This window comes from Balaenoptera ricei, chromosome 8, assembly GCF_028023285.1.
Source record: "Balaenoptera ricei isolate mBalRic1 chromosome 8, mBalRic1.hap2, whole genome shotgun sequence".
Lineage (NCBI taxonomy): Eukaryota > Metazoa > Chordata > Mammalia > Artiodactyla > Balaenopteridae > Balaenoptera > Balaenoptera ricei.
The window spans coordinates 73,442,978-73,458,319 of NC_082646.1; the positions used below are offsets into that span (position 1 = coordinate 73,442,978).

Consider the following 15,342-nt stretch of genomic DNA (forward strand, 5'->3'; position numbering starts at 1 on the left):
GAGGACCTCTACAGGATGTGTCCAAGTTTAACATTCTGTGAAAGTAGAAGAAGAATGGAGGGGGAACATTTAACATCTTTCAGTGTAGTGCTCTTTCAAGAGTTTCTTAAAATTCCATCATTAAAGAACTACCTTTATAATTTTTGCCATATCCGAGTACTCAGTTCTTACTTACTTAAAGTTTTATTTAAATTGACTTTTTTTTTTGCTTAAATACATTTATTTCAATAGCACTACCTCAAATAGAAAACCAATAGAAAATCACTTGTCATAATTAGAAGATAACCAGATAACAATGAAAATAAAAGTTTTACTTGATTTTATTTAAATTCTAAGCTAAGCACTATTGTCTCCAAAGGCTCTGAGACTAAGATGATCTCTGTCTCTTACAAAGAGAGATTAGCACATCCTAGAAAGGTATTAAAGTGTGCTAGCACTAAACTGAGCCCTCAATGTAATCAGAGAGATCAAGGGAAAAACAGAAAAGAGCTGCTTTTTCCTTGGGGAATTGATACAGTGTTATGTAATGTCATATGCTGGCACCACCGGGATCATCTGCCCACTGGGCTCCATAGCCCCCTGCCCCTGAAGAGGTAACGCACTCTCTCATTTTCATTAATCCCAGAAGGAAGCAGAGACTTTGGAGTCCCTGTATTTTCAGTATCACTGATTTGAGAGGGAGCTGGGGAGTAAAGTCTGAGAGATAAGAAGTAGATAAGATAGAGGAGAGAGGGTCACCAAAGAGGGTTGGGGAAATTGAAGGATAGTGCATGAAAAGCACTGAGATTCACCATCAGGCTCTTGTCAGCTGAATGAGATCTTTGCCATAAGGCCACATTTAGAAAATAAGCAGCAAGCTGATTAATAATTCCATATAGCAGCTCAAAGGATCTGGTCCAGTATCACCTCTTTTTATTTCTAGATCCACTCCAACTTTAACAGTCTAGCGTGATTAACTCACAGAGTTTCTAATCCACAATGAGAATTTATATCTTTATCTAAGGCCCTTGCTATTCATGAATTATAGCAGCTTTACCTATTCTTTATAATTCAGAAACTTCATTATTATAATGTTAGAAGCAGGCTATACAGCATCTATCATTACTTAAAAAGTTAATTCGATTACATAAAAGAAATAATTAGATTTGCATTTTTATCTTGGTTTTAAACTTTCAAAGAAGATCATAACAGCCTGCCCATGGGCAATTAAAAATCGCATACAGCAGAAAAATAGAGAGAGGAGAGAGGGTCTGTTTTTCCTGGCTAATTCATGGTTGAAGATAGAATTACAAAATATTTTAAGGGTTTGCTGAAGCTGGGGGCTAATCCTAGACTTCTAAGCTTTGTTTATAACTCTCATTTCATTGCAAGAGAGTATCAGATACATGTACAATGCCAATAGAAGTATCAAATTACTTTCAGTGGGTTTATTTGGTCCTGTTCAGAGGCTGTTGAAAGGAGATCCGTTACCTGATCAATAACACCCGAAAAAGGACTATTTGCTAGAGCCAAAACAGGAGCAGTGTAATTGCTTTTTGTTTATCAATGCTAAATACAATTAACAAGGAGATACAACATATACAACATAAGACAGAGGAACTATGTGAGACTGGCAGGCCCCTTACTTTACTTAGTCTTTCTGCTGGCTGTTCAGCCAGTTCCAAAGGACAATAAAGGCAAGGTCCAGCTCTTAAAATTAGAGGTCACTTAGATACTTAATGATGAAGCATATCTTCAAATATATATCTATTATTATTATCCTGGCAAGAAATTAATTAACCAGGTCATGCAGGCCATGAAGGTTAATGTACAAAGTAATTATTTCTGATCTTTAGACAACTACTTCACATGAAAAGGTAGTCCTTATTCTGCTCAGCAGATACCTGAAATGCCTGTAGTTAATCATACTGAAGGAAACAAAAGGCAAGGTTTATCTCCTTAAAAGGTGAGAGTACATCTCAAATTATTCTGTTTACTGGTTCAAGAACAATCACCTACCTCCCTGCTCATAATATTGATATGTCTACTGGTTACGTAGGAAGAAAGGAGAACACACATTTAACGGCACTCAACCAACCACATGACAAACACACAGAGACACAAAATACGCAAATAGCACAAATGAATATATTATAATCAAAATAGAAAACACTACATATGAAAAATACTCACATACTCTAAAGAATAGAGTGAAGCTTCAGTGAAGAGACAAACACTTGGCTGTGTAAATAAGCAGTATGTATTAGAGCATTTAAAAGAGAAAGTTTTCAGAAAAGAGAAAGTATCTGCAAAGCAGCAGCAATGGCATTAGTTCAGGCCTTCCACAGATTGAGTTCACCATCTAATTCATGTATTAAATTGTGAGGGAAGGACAATGAATATTATATACTAATCATAAAGATTAACAAAGAACTGAGCTAAGAATTTCAAGTTTCACAATTTTACCCAAAAAGGTATATGTATATGAATTGACTAAATCATTGGCTCTGGCCCAGGAGGTCAAGTGCCCAAATAAAATCCCAGCCAATCAGTCCCTTCTTAAGAGACCACTGTTGTTTGGTCAGTGATGTGAGGCAAGGACGCCACCTGTACGGAGGGGTCTAAAGAGATATTTGGATCAATATTTGGATCACACCATTCATGTCTGAAAGAGTAAGTTTCTCACAGAGATATTTTAATAAGGTGAATTCTCTTGCAAAGATTAAGTTCTAGCAATGAAATGCCATCGTTAAATATGTTCCTACTGACATGCTATCAAAACCAAAGAATGTGGTATATTGTATCCATGAAGAATATCTTTAGATTCAAAAACCATGACATGGTCAAATGAGGTTAGATGAATAAATATATGGACGGATCAAGAAATCAAGATTTATAAAATATTTTCCGGTTTGCTTAGATTAGACTTACATTTAATGTTTGATTAAAATGCTATAAATATGTGTTGATATGCCCAATGGATTCAAACTGAATTTTGTTTCCTAGTCAACATAACTCATAAGTAAAATGCTTCAAAAGATTGGCTAAGATACTATGGTGTGGGAGAAAGAGGAAGAAATTACTAAAGCAGTTATTTGTCCTTTGGAATTATAACATGAGAATCAACATTCTCAAATCCAAGGATCCATATTCCATGATCTATTAGTTTTGCTATCCACAAAGTTAATAAAAACTGTGCTATATCTGTCTTGGAAATATCAAAAATGTCTATTTTGGGCTCCATATCCGGGGAATTACTTAATATGTAACAAATTAGAGGTATCGCCATTTTCCCCAAAGCACAAACAGAGGGATTTGAATTCACTAAGCAAACAGCCTCCTAAAAGATCTGTTGACATTAAAGAATTTTAATAATCATTTAAAGTTATTAACCTGATTTTTAAATGGTAAAAATTGACTCATCAAAAGTGTAAAAACATTAGTTCACAAAATCATTCATCTTATGGTTTCAACATGGCTTAAAGACCATATATGGTCTTAAAAGTATCCCTTTAAAAATTTAATTAGAATTTACCAAGGCAAAATTACATTAAAATTATATTAAAGGAAAAAATATATAAATGAAATAATTTTTAACTACATATACAGAATAAGTTTTGAAGGACTGCAAATAAAATAAGCACGTGGACTTTTACAATACTATCTTAATCATGCCTTTTCCTATCGCTAATGAAAAATCCTGCTTTTCAGTATGCAAACCATCCAGGTTTTCATTTGCTTCCATTATAACAGACCCAGATGTGTTTGTGTGTGGTTGTTATAAGAGGTTAGACACTCTTCCCTTTCTTTCTAGTACAGCTTGCAAATTTCAAAACAACAGTACTAATTCAGAAGTCAGCATTCTGAACTAGAAGTAAAGAATAATCTTTAGATGTATTATTTAGATCTATGTATGTACATAGATCCCAAGCATCAGGTGAATGTAACCACCTGATACTTGGGATCTATGGCCAATTGCCATGGCTTAATCTTGCTGACCATGTTAGCAAATAGGTTCTAGGATACAAGATTTTAAAAGAAGGAAAAAGGTCAAACTTGGGATCTCAAATTGTCGCTGTATTCATTTGCTTTCAGAAGAGAAAGGTTTTGTATTTACTATCTTACTCTGTTTTGTTTTCAAAAGGGAGAATGTTTCATGATAGAAAAATGTGTGAAGCATTTCTTAAATCTCATATTTTGCTCAAATTAAAATTAGTCCAACAACAGTCTCTCTCCTAAATTTGATCACGCCTATGGCTGGTCAAAAACCTTATTTGAAAATACTGTGAACACATTCCCCTTCCAAAAAAACAACTAGAAGTCTGAATATCAAATACATGCTTTGTAAGTGTCAGAGATTAATATGTTCTGTGTAAGGAGAAGTGTTTTTCAGTATTTGAAAAATTCTTTGAATGGTCTCATGCTCGATAAGATAAATACTGACAAGATATGCAGTGAAGCAGTAGCTCAGGACAGAATAAACTATAAATATAGGTTATTGCCTCCTCTTATTTTTTAAAATATGAATTCGTGTTACAAAGAATCCCATATTTCTAAAATTAATGTAACTATTTTGAATCTCTCTATGATTTTATAATTTATACTGCTGAGATCAAAGCCTGATTAGCTTCAATTTTTAAAAATTTAAACAATGAGAAATATCTACAAATTTAAAAGCAATTAAACTTCTATTAAAACACTTGAAAAACCAACTTTCTTGTCTTCTCAAATTGAACATTCTGATGAATAATATTTTAAGATCATGTCCTATAGTTTCCTGAAAAAGATATCAACTTTATATAGTCAAGTTATAACTATAAAATCATATGTAATCAATAAATGCCTATAATATTTCATTAAAATACTTTGATTTTGTTGCTATTCATCTGAGATCCTCAGTACAACAGGCAAACGTCAATTAAGACAGCCAGTTAATGCAAACAACTTTGGACTAAGAAGTGAAATATATTCAAAATAAACAAAGAAGTAAGTAATAAAGAGGTAGTAAAAACATTAATAGTAAGTAACTGATATGAGAACATCTCAGGGAATTTCTTCCATTTCTGCTTTACAAATAGGAGAAACAGAGAGAACTAAATGATCAGGTTAGGTTATTTAACACCTACTGAGTTCTTAGAGAGGGATCTAGAGAAAAATGTAGGAAGCCACAGGCTAAAAATCTTGACCTTAGCAGTGGGAGACACACTGAAAATTCTAATAAGGGCAGAACAAGGGAACACCTGGACAGTTATTTAATTAAGGATCTCAGCATGAGTCATGAGGTATCAGGATGAGAAATTATTTCAAGATTTAATTATAAAGGCTGACTGTCCCAAATGCCAGAGATATACCGTCTCCTCTATGTTTGGATTCTGTATTTTGAAACATACAGACTTGAGTATGGAATATAGAATCAGAACTAATTAAAACAGCAACAACAACAACAAACACTGGTTAAGACCTCCTAGTAAAGACACCTGGACAAAATGCCAAATTAGGTACAGGTACTTCTTCAGGCACCAAACTGGTATTTTAAATGCAGTGACTACTACCTGGAACACTAAGTGTGATTACAAAATGAAGCAAAAATCTAAGTTAAAATCACTGGCTTTCATCAGTGAGGTGAAATAAGTTATGACTTTATGTAAATGATTTTTTAAAATATAGGAAGGTGTGATACTAATCTCAAGGAAAGGACTAATATAATTCAGAATATACCGCCCCAACTAGGCTGAACCATAGATCCCAGTGGTTAGAAAATATCTACAGCAACCAAGAGAAACCCAGAGACTGTGGTGGATACATATACCTCTGGGATCAATATTCCTGAGGATTAATCACCAGACAACCAGTTGCTTATTCTAAGGCTTTCTAGAAGTCACACACCTATGTTCCTATTCAAAAATGGAGACCACTTCCCTTACCTATGTCAAAAAGCTGTTAGCTGAATTAACAATCAAATTTCTAAAGGAATGACAGAAATCAGAATTCTTTCCCAGGCCCATGCAATTATGATCTACATATTGTGTTAACCTGCCACAAAAAAAAAAAAAAAAAAAAAAGAGAGAAAAGAAAAGAAAAGAAATGAAGAAAAAAAAAGAAAGAAAACAAAAGAAAAAGGAATTTCTAAAGTGTGTTACAATTATTCCAGAACAAGTTTTTCTTCCTTTCTAGACTATAAGCTTCTTGAAGACAGACAATTACTTATTAATCTTTATGTTCTCTTCAGTGCCTAGCAGAAATGCAGTTAATATCTGTTAAAGAACCAATTAATTATTACCAACCTTTTCCTAGGTCATAAGATTCTTCTCATAATTGGCCCAGACAGTCCTAACAAGCAAATAAACATAAGCTTCTACCCATGATACTATTAGATGGTAAAATATAAAGCAGCAAGTAGTTTGTGGCAATAAAACTAGCATGTGTATGCTACCTTGGAAACCATTAGGTTTCCACCAGGTTGTGTCAGGCAAATGGCAGAAGGAAAAAAAGATAAGGTTTATTCTGCTTACGCATCACATCAGAAAAGAATGCTTAGACTACCACCAAGTCGATATTTTCTACATCCACTTATACAGTTGTATACAACATCCCTGAATAACAAACAGCCCTATTGGTGCTGTTTATAAGAGAAGGGTGCATTTGCAGCATTTTAAATTCCATTTTCAAGGAGAAAAGTATCTAAGTATAATCAGACGAGAGTAATAAAATACACTGACCTGGATCTGTTGCTGCAGGAGATTAATTTTGTGCTGCTGTTGCAGAAGTTGCTGCTGTTGTCTTGCAATCTACCAGAAATAAAGTTTCATTAAGTTAAAATGAAATGCTTACACCTTTGCCATTATCTCAGGTACCTCTCCTGGTATTACAAGGATGCTTTACTGTACTTCTACATGAAAGAGTTCCTATAAAATGAGAGAGGCAGAATCAGAAAGTTGGAGAAAAGGAAACATTTCAAACAGGTGCCATCTCTCTGCTTGCCCCTAAATCTTTACCTGTACATGAAAACTACCCCCTTGTATTACATTTGTGAGCAGTTCATCTATATCTGCACTGGTCATCTGGAAAGAATGGGAATTTCAAAATCTCATCCTTGAAGAATAAAAACAGGAAAACTCTGGCTACATTCTTCTAAGGAGCTTAATTTGTATTTAAAAAGTAAAATCTGTAAGCAAAGATAGGAAAGAACTTTCTATTACTTATAATATGGCTACTTTGGTGAAACCTTTTCTACTGTAAAGATTTTCAGAACTGATAACACAAATATTGTCAAGGGAGTGCCAAAAAAATACAGCAAAAGGCAAAAACCTTTATCTTTTTTTGTTGATATAATGTGTAATGTACAAAGCATTTTTAAAAACAAACACAATTTAATATTTATTCACATCCTTTTGAGGGTAATGTGTTAGTTTTACAGTACAGGATCCACATACAAGTTTTGTATTCCCTGCTTCACCCAACAATCAAATTCAACATCTTAGCACATCATCTCATCTATAAAAAGAAACATTAACTACTTAATGCAAGCCCTATTGAAGACTGAAATCTGCCCCTCAGGAGAGCAGGGAACTTCTGTAGGATAATGGTGTTTACGATAAAACAGGAGTTAGGTGTCAGGCTACTTATTACCTCAAAATCTGAGCTGCTGGAGTCTGAAGCCCATGGGAATGCCCCTTAGTGAAAACACTCACTGCCAACCTAGGAAGCCAGAGACAAAAATGGCCAGAAAGCACTTAGAAGGACTTGGTTTAGTGGTGCCCTATAGGCAAGAGTTATGTTCTTCCTATTCCTTCTATTTCCAAAATATTCTAGAATGGACAATGTTGGAAGTGGAAATGAGTGTGAACCAGCCCTCAGCTGTATACTTCCTGAGTCCTTTTGATATTTTAGCATAGAGTAGAGGGACACACCCAAATCACATTCCTTTCAGCAGAAGATGACAAATAGCAATCTGCCCCCAAATGTGGCTTAATGGTTTCTGGTGATGACTGGTTCATACTGGAAGTCATGATAAAGCTACCCCTAACGAAGGGTACAGTTTGAGAAATGGGATCACTCCTCCCCAAAGCTTTATAAGCAAAATGGAAACAGTATTTAATCCGTTTGGAAAGGCCCACTCTGCCTATCACCATTCAAATCAGAAATGGACAACTCACTCTGCAATTCTAGGTATACATGCTGGATCTCTGAATATTTATTTCCTCTTAGCCATCCAGTGAAACACCACTAGACATCTAATATTGATGGTCCCTCCTAAATGATAAAGTGCTGCATAGAAATGCATCCAAAACACCACAGTGCAATTACTATCATCCACTCTAGATGTATGGGTTTGACACAGTGAAGTATGGTACATAAGCACCATGTGGCTCAAATTCTGAATTTTATTTGCCAATCGGTTGAGCTACATGCTCGCTTCATTGAGCATGACAACCTAGTTTTAAGTGTCATTTAATTTTCATTTTGAAATATAATTACAAAGTGTTCACTGTAAGATATCACTCGTCTGCAAATGTGTCAAGATTAATTTGTGCTAGCTTATTCACAAGTGTCAATAGTTAATTACTGTGTCATCTCTGGATAGCTAAATGACACTCTAACTTCTGATTTTTTACAGTGTTCCTTTATGTTATTTTCCATTAGGGGCTGAGTCCATATCCCTACATGTGGGCAAATATTCAAGCATATAAAATACCACACGTCACAACTCATTAAAATCAACAGAGCATATATTGCTCTATATACCCCTATAAAATACATTTAACTGAAAAGATAATTCCAGTAATAATGTCAGATTCCTAAAAACTGCACATTAATTTGGGTCTATCTGATCTAAAGCATCAGGGACTACTCTATAGGATCATTGTTATTAGATTAATGCACTCTTATGAGACAGGAAAAACATTTGGGAAAGTGATTTATTTTTTAAAAGATACACACAAACTTTGCTATTTTTCTTCCTTCTCACTTCCAAATCAATGAAGTCAAATTCTTCCAGGAGCCATGTGTTAATTTGTTTTTAATGATTTACCTATGCTATAAATAAAGTGACCATATAATTTATCATCCAAACCAGGACAACTTTTGCAAGTGGAAGAGGGGAGTATTAATAATTACTCTGGAAAACAGACATTAACCAGAGCTATTCTGGAAAAACTGAGACATATGGTCACCTTAGCTTGAACCAGTGAACTGAAAGATTCTCAAAGTTTTTCTAGACCAGGATCCTCCTTTACTGGATGAGAGAAGAGTAAGGCCCAGAGAAAAGCGATTTACTCATGGTTAAGCTACATTGGGAATATACGTGATGCCTACATGAATAAGTATCCCCAAGTAATTAATCAAATCCAAATGTTCTGGAACAATGTTATCATTTCAGTTATGCCCAGTTGCTATGACGCCTTTCTTTGTCCTCCACATATATTCCCTCAGTATTCTCGGTGACCCAGGATTTCCAGAAGGCTTCTTTCTTTCCTTCTTTTTTTTAGGAAGGCTTATGACAAATAAACTAATCAATGTGATTACTCGCTGAGCTTGGCACATTCCACACCTCCAGTTCATCAGCTCCTTTTGCAGGGCTCACCTGTTCTTGCTGTTGGCGAGCAAGGTCCATTTGCTGCCGTTGTTTCTCAATTTGTGAGGCTGCCAGTTTTTTCTGTTCATCATGCGCTGCCAGGAGCTGCTCCCGTAAACTGATCAGCTGGGTAATCATGGTAGAGAGCTGCCGTTCTTTTTCTGCCAAGCTCTCAGGTGTACCTAAAATGGAAGCGAAAAGATATCTCACAAGTTTGAGAAAAGTCTGAATGAATTAGGGAAGCAAGTGGGTGGGCAGATTTAGAAAGGGACTACCCTGGGACACTTAAATATCTGGGACAATAAGTGGAGGTCACTGTAAGTGCAGGAGCTCTATGGAGTAGCAATGGAATGAACGCTAGGGTTAGTCATCGCCCCTGCCAAGAAAAAGGACTGTTGCCAATACAATTCTCACTCACTCTTCCCTCTTGCTCTTTAAAACAAAACAAAACAGAACAACCTATTCCATTCTCTCCCTTTCACCACATTCCCCTTCCCTCCCCACCCAAATCTATCTGATCAAGCTAGGAATCTTATGCTATTTAGTACCAAAGATTAGAAACTATGGGTTGTATTAATATTCTATAATCAACCTCTACCTGCAATGACTGACAGAGGATCTAAGACATAATAGGTGCTTAAATAATGTTACTTAGGAATTTTCTGATCACTGCCCTCATAAAATTTTTCTATTGTGCAAAGATCTGTCTCTGAATCTCAGAAGTCAGAGGTCACTCTTGGCCACGGGATGAGTGCTACAGAAAGAAAAAAAAATCTGTCTTGCCTCAGGTAAGAAAGAATTGAAACTGATTTTTTTTCTGGTGACGGGATCAAGCTAAAGTTCCCAAGTTCATCCTTAAAGGCAATAACGTTGCTTGGGGGGCTCCCTCACCCCTTTGTCATTTGTCACTCTTCAAAGGGAAAAAACACATTCGAGGTTGAAAAGGTTATGATGTCGCTGCACACCTACGATATGCACTAATGGTGCTGAACAGTCTATTTATGGGCAAATTGCACAGCTCTCCTAAGTAAAGGGTACAGAATCCTTTTGTGAATCTAAATTAGAGCATTTTGCCATAGTATAAGATAAGAATTTCAACCCACAACCCACTGTATTTGAGCACACAGGTTTCATTATGAAGAAATGATCTATGCTTTGAAAGCTTTTCAGAAAGATGCCACCAGCTGTCAAAAGAGATAAAGATTGCCAATTTTTGTGTGTGTGGAAGAGGAGACTTCCAATCTCCTTATGAAACCCCCTCATTCCTGCTGGGAAAGCACCAGGACAATCTGAGAATCTGAACGTATTTTAATTAGGAATGGGCCTATTTTTTGAGTGGGTCCAGGGAAAAGCGAGCCTTCAGGTGATGCTGGCTAGCACGTACTAGTATATGATTCCCACAAGGTAAGGCTGATAAGCTACAATATTTAGAATTACCTTGGTATTCTTAATGCCAATTAAAGTCCTTAAAAATAAATAAGTAAATACATAAATAAACTGTCAATATCCCATATCCCTTAAAGATTTACTGAGCTGAAAGGTGGCCTAAAATCAAAATTAAAAGAAAAATAAGATAGTGAAATGATGTTAGAAAATGTACTCCACAGATAAGGAAACAAACACTGCATCAAGGATAGTGACCAGCTGTTCCTTCTAGCTACTGAAAGTGATTTTTTTTAATGAGTTTTTATTTCAGCAATAGGAATTTCAGCTTGGTGAAAGAAAGAACTTCTTGATCCAGAAATGTTAAAATACAAAATCAGGTTCTTGGAGGGGATCATAAAAATCTCCTCCAAAGCACAACAAGCTCAACTAATATAAATGTTAATGATATATAGGAATGAGAAGACATAAAACAAGTATGGAATTTACTTACTCATTTCATTAAATTTTAATTAAAAAAATATTTCTTGAATCTCAGGTACTATATCAAGAACTAAGTATACTGATACCATACCAAGAAAATGCACAGTTCCCTTTCACCTTAATCAAGTAATCACACATATAAATGTAAACTACAACTAAATAAGAATTATAAACAGGACAGACATTTGGGGGGAGATTGAACCAAGTTTGGGAGGCTCAAGTGTAGGGAAGTTATGCCTGGCAAAGTAACAAGTTAACAGGAAGATGAAGAGTTAACTAGGCAAAGAGTTGGAGGGTGGTCAAGGAGCTTTTCAGTAGGAGAAAACAACATAGGCAAAGGCCCTGTGAGGGGGAAGGTGGTGGTGGAGAGTGTCAGTGTGTTCCAGAAATTGAAAGAAGGTAGTAAAACTTAAATAAGAAAAACAAAGGAGAGTAGAAGACCAAATGAGGCTAGGAAGGTAGGAAAAGTTCACACCATTCAGCTCCTTATAGACCATGCTGGATGAACTTCATGTTTATTCTAAGAAAATTTCAAAATCACTGAAGTACTTTAAACAAGAGATGATGTGGGTGTTCTGGCTACAGTGTGGAGAATAGTTTGGAAAGTTATGAGAACAGATAAATGGGGTTTATTGCATATACTTTTTGGCAACATTCTGATCTACGTGTAATTATCTTGTTATACCTATGTATATGAGGTGAGTTAAGAGAAGACTTACTGGATACTGGGAAAGTTACCGTACCATAATTCTTTGTTAATAAAGAAGAGCATTCATTGGAAATTTTGTTAATAAAGAAGAGCATTCATTGGAAATTTTGGGCAAGGACCAATACAAGAGTCGAATCTGGTATTTAGATTCTCCAGTAAAGACTGGAAAATTTTCTCTTCTCTCCCAGGTTAAACTTTGTCTTTTCAAAAATCTTCAATATATTTCCCTTTCTCCTCTGCATAGGAAACAGAGAAGCTGAAGATAACACACAAATGGCTTCTTAGCCTCTTCTGTTCAAGGTGAAGCCAACAGGTCTATAAATGCATTGGTGCTTCCAATACTAACAGACGTGTATTTCTGAATTTACAGAATAACACCATTTAACTGAATCTTTTTACAAATCAGCATGACACTCAAATTGTTTAACTGTAAAAATTCAATGACACCTAAATAAGTCTTTCATTGAACTTAAAAGATACATGTTTAAGAAGAAAACAAGCCAGAGATCAGTATGTTTAAATTGAAGAGTTGGGTACTCATATAAGGCTGTTGTTATCTTTTCCTTAAATTTGAGAAGCACATATATATTTTGAATACATGTGAGTGGCATGACAAATGCAGTTGGAATGAAATGTAGTAGTAAAACAAATCTAAAATTGCCCTTGAAATGGGAAATACACATACGGATATATATGTATACACACACACACACATTAGCCTACACATTTAGAGAATGTAAGCTGTTGTATGGTGTCAATTGATTTCTAGTTAATTTGATCCCCAAGCGACTATATATACATATGTGTGTGTGTGTGTGTGTGTGTGTGTGTAGTCATTTTTCTGTTCTATACCCATTGTATTTATTCACATATAGTGGTTTAAATCCAGGTATTTAAAATCCATGGTGCTGGATTTTTGTTTTAATTAACAGCAAATATGTATGCAGCTATAATAAAAGCAACGTCAAATCTAAATCACGCTGACCAACCAACCTGCGAACCCAAGTTATTTCATCTCAAAAATACTAGTTTAATTGAACATGAAACTTTGCCATAGCAAAGGAACTACAACTGCGAGAGTTGCTGAAAAAGCAGACAATTTATGGGACATAGTGGGGCAGCCTAAATACATATTAAGGAAGGCAAACAACCATACATTGGGTTGGCCAAAAAGTTCATTTGGTTAATGAATACATTGTTCAATAAAGTTCTTTGTGAAAATGAAAAATGTGTCTTTTATTTTTACTTAAAACCGAATGAACTTTTTGGCCAACCCAATAGAATGCTCTTATGAGGTAGGCTAACTCTATGTTAAGAATATCTTGTCTTAAATCACTTAGAAAAAAAGCAGATCAGATCCTGAGGATCTGCCCAGGCCAGCAGAGGTCATCAGTAGCTGCCTACATCATCCGTTTTACATCCTTCAGGCTATCTTAAAATGATTCTCTAAAAAGTATTGCCAGAAAATAGTCTCTCCTCCACAAAAACAGAAGTAGTTTCATAAACCAAAAAAAGGGAACCAGCAAAAAAGAGCTTCCATACACAGCTTCTCTACAAGTTAGGGCGCCTGCTTTTATCCAATATCACACACAGTGTGCGCCTGACACTCTCCGCTGTAAACTGTATCTATTCTCCAACTACAAAGACAGTGCAGTAGGGGTTTTTTTTGGTGTTTTTCTTTTTTTTTTTTCCATGGGTCGTCTTTATCCCCAAACCACATCTGTCTTGAGTTTCTCTTAGATTAGTCAGGTGGATCAGTGCTCCCCAGGGCCTGCTCCAGCTGAAGTATTTTAATTTGACTAAACACCTGATTTATTTTATCTCTCCGATGAGAAAGGCAGTTTGTCTTAATAGAGCCTGTCAGCCCACAGCCCCATTCACAGCAATTTACAGGCAGCCAGGGACGCTGGAAGAGAAGAGTGCCGTGATTCTGTATTTTATCCTCCTCCAGAAAGCACCTAAAAGCAGCTATTCACTGCTACTGCATGTGGCATTTTAGAACTGAATTAGCTTTTTATTCAAGTAACTACACTTGTTGTGAATAGCTTATCTGTAAAACTGCTACATTCACTACTGATTTTATTAACCTTTGGCTCTATCACAAAATGGTCTTCAGTTAGGAAAGACCTTTAAAATTGACACATTTTTTTCTTAGGGGGCTTTATTCCAGTGACTTCAGATTTACTGAGTTTGATCCATTGAATTTTTACCAGTTGTACTTAAAATTTTGAGTCTCAATAGGAAGTCAATAGTGCGTAAATAAGGAAACACTTTTCAAAATGTAAATACAGCAGCAATTTCCCTCATCAAAAGTTTTCAAATACCATCTTTCACCATAACAGTTTCAAAATCAGCCCTCTAGCCTTTTTTGGTCATAATCTGAAGAACTTGAAAAAAATTAACTAAAATAGACTATTTATTTTAAACTTTACAAACTATAACTACCTGTCCCTAGGCCCAAAGCCAACAGAGAAAATTCAAAATAGATGAGAATTTGGGTAAAATAATAAGACAATTAGGATAAATCCCTTCTTGATATAGAATGAAAAATTAAAAGTCATTTAAAATTTATTTAAGTCTTTTTTTTTTCATGAGCTCATAAAAGTTAGCACCACAATCTGCTAGTTAATTTTGCCCATGTAAAATATACATAATTACAATCAGTGGTGCTAGAAATAAGACTGGGCATTGGGAAGTCCCTAAAGACTCCACATCTGGACAAGGGAGGCACCTTGCAGAGCACTTCACTAAATGGATTTGCCTCACCTCTTTTACAATATTCCCGTACCTAGGACTTTTACAATATAAAAGTCTTAAACGGGTCACTCTTTTAATGGCTGTCCCCTGAAAGTGGATCACTGCTATGTGGTGATGACTAAGTTTTTCTAATGAGAAAACCCAGAAACAAGCACAGCAGTGGAAAGAGAGACAGAGAAAATTAGAAACGGGGGTGTGGGGGAGAGAAAAAGAAAGAGAGGTGGGAGGGGAGAAACAAAGAGGGAAGTAGAGAGAGAGGGAAAGAGAATGAGCAAGGATGGCTAAATTAATTTTTGTGAGTTTCTCTGCATGTTTTTTATTTCTTCATGTTTATGAAACGAAGGGCAACAGTGTTAAAACGCAATGTTCACCAAGCCAAATAAAACTAACATTAACAAATGGCATTATCTAGAAATGTGTCCTAGCAAATTGAAAATAATACTTCTATCTAACCATT

At 35.5% G+C, this 15,342-nt stretch overlaps 1 protein-coding gene across 1 annotated transcript in view; it reads right to left on the minus strand.

Annotated features, from left to right (window-relative positions):
• Nucleotides 1-15,342, minus strand: part of SOX6 (SRY-box transcription factor 6) — a 340,990-nt gene that overhangs the window by 139,742 nt on the left and 185,906 nt on the right. The window contains exons 5-6 of the mRNA XM_059929925.1: nt 9,563-9,735; nt 6,699-6,767 (exon numbers count right to left, since the gene is read on the minus strand). Coding sequence (XP_059785908.1) covers nt 6,699-6,767; nt 9,563-9,735 — 242 coding nt within the window. The remainder of the gene's footprint in view (nt 1-6,698; nt 6,768-9,562; nt 9,736-15,342) is intronic.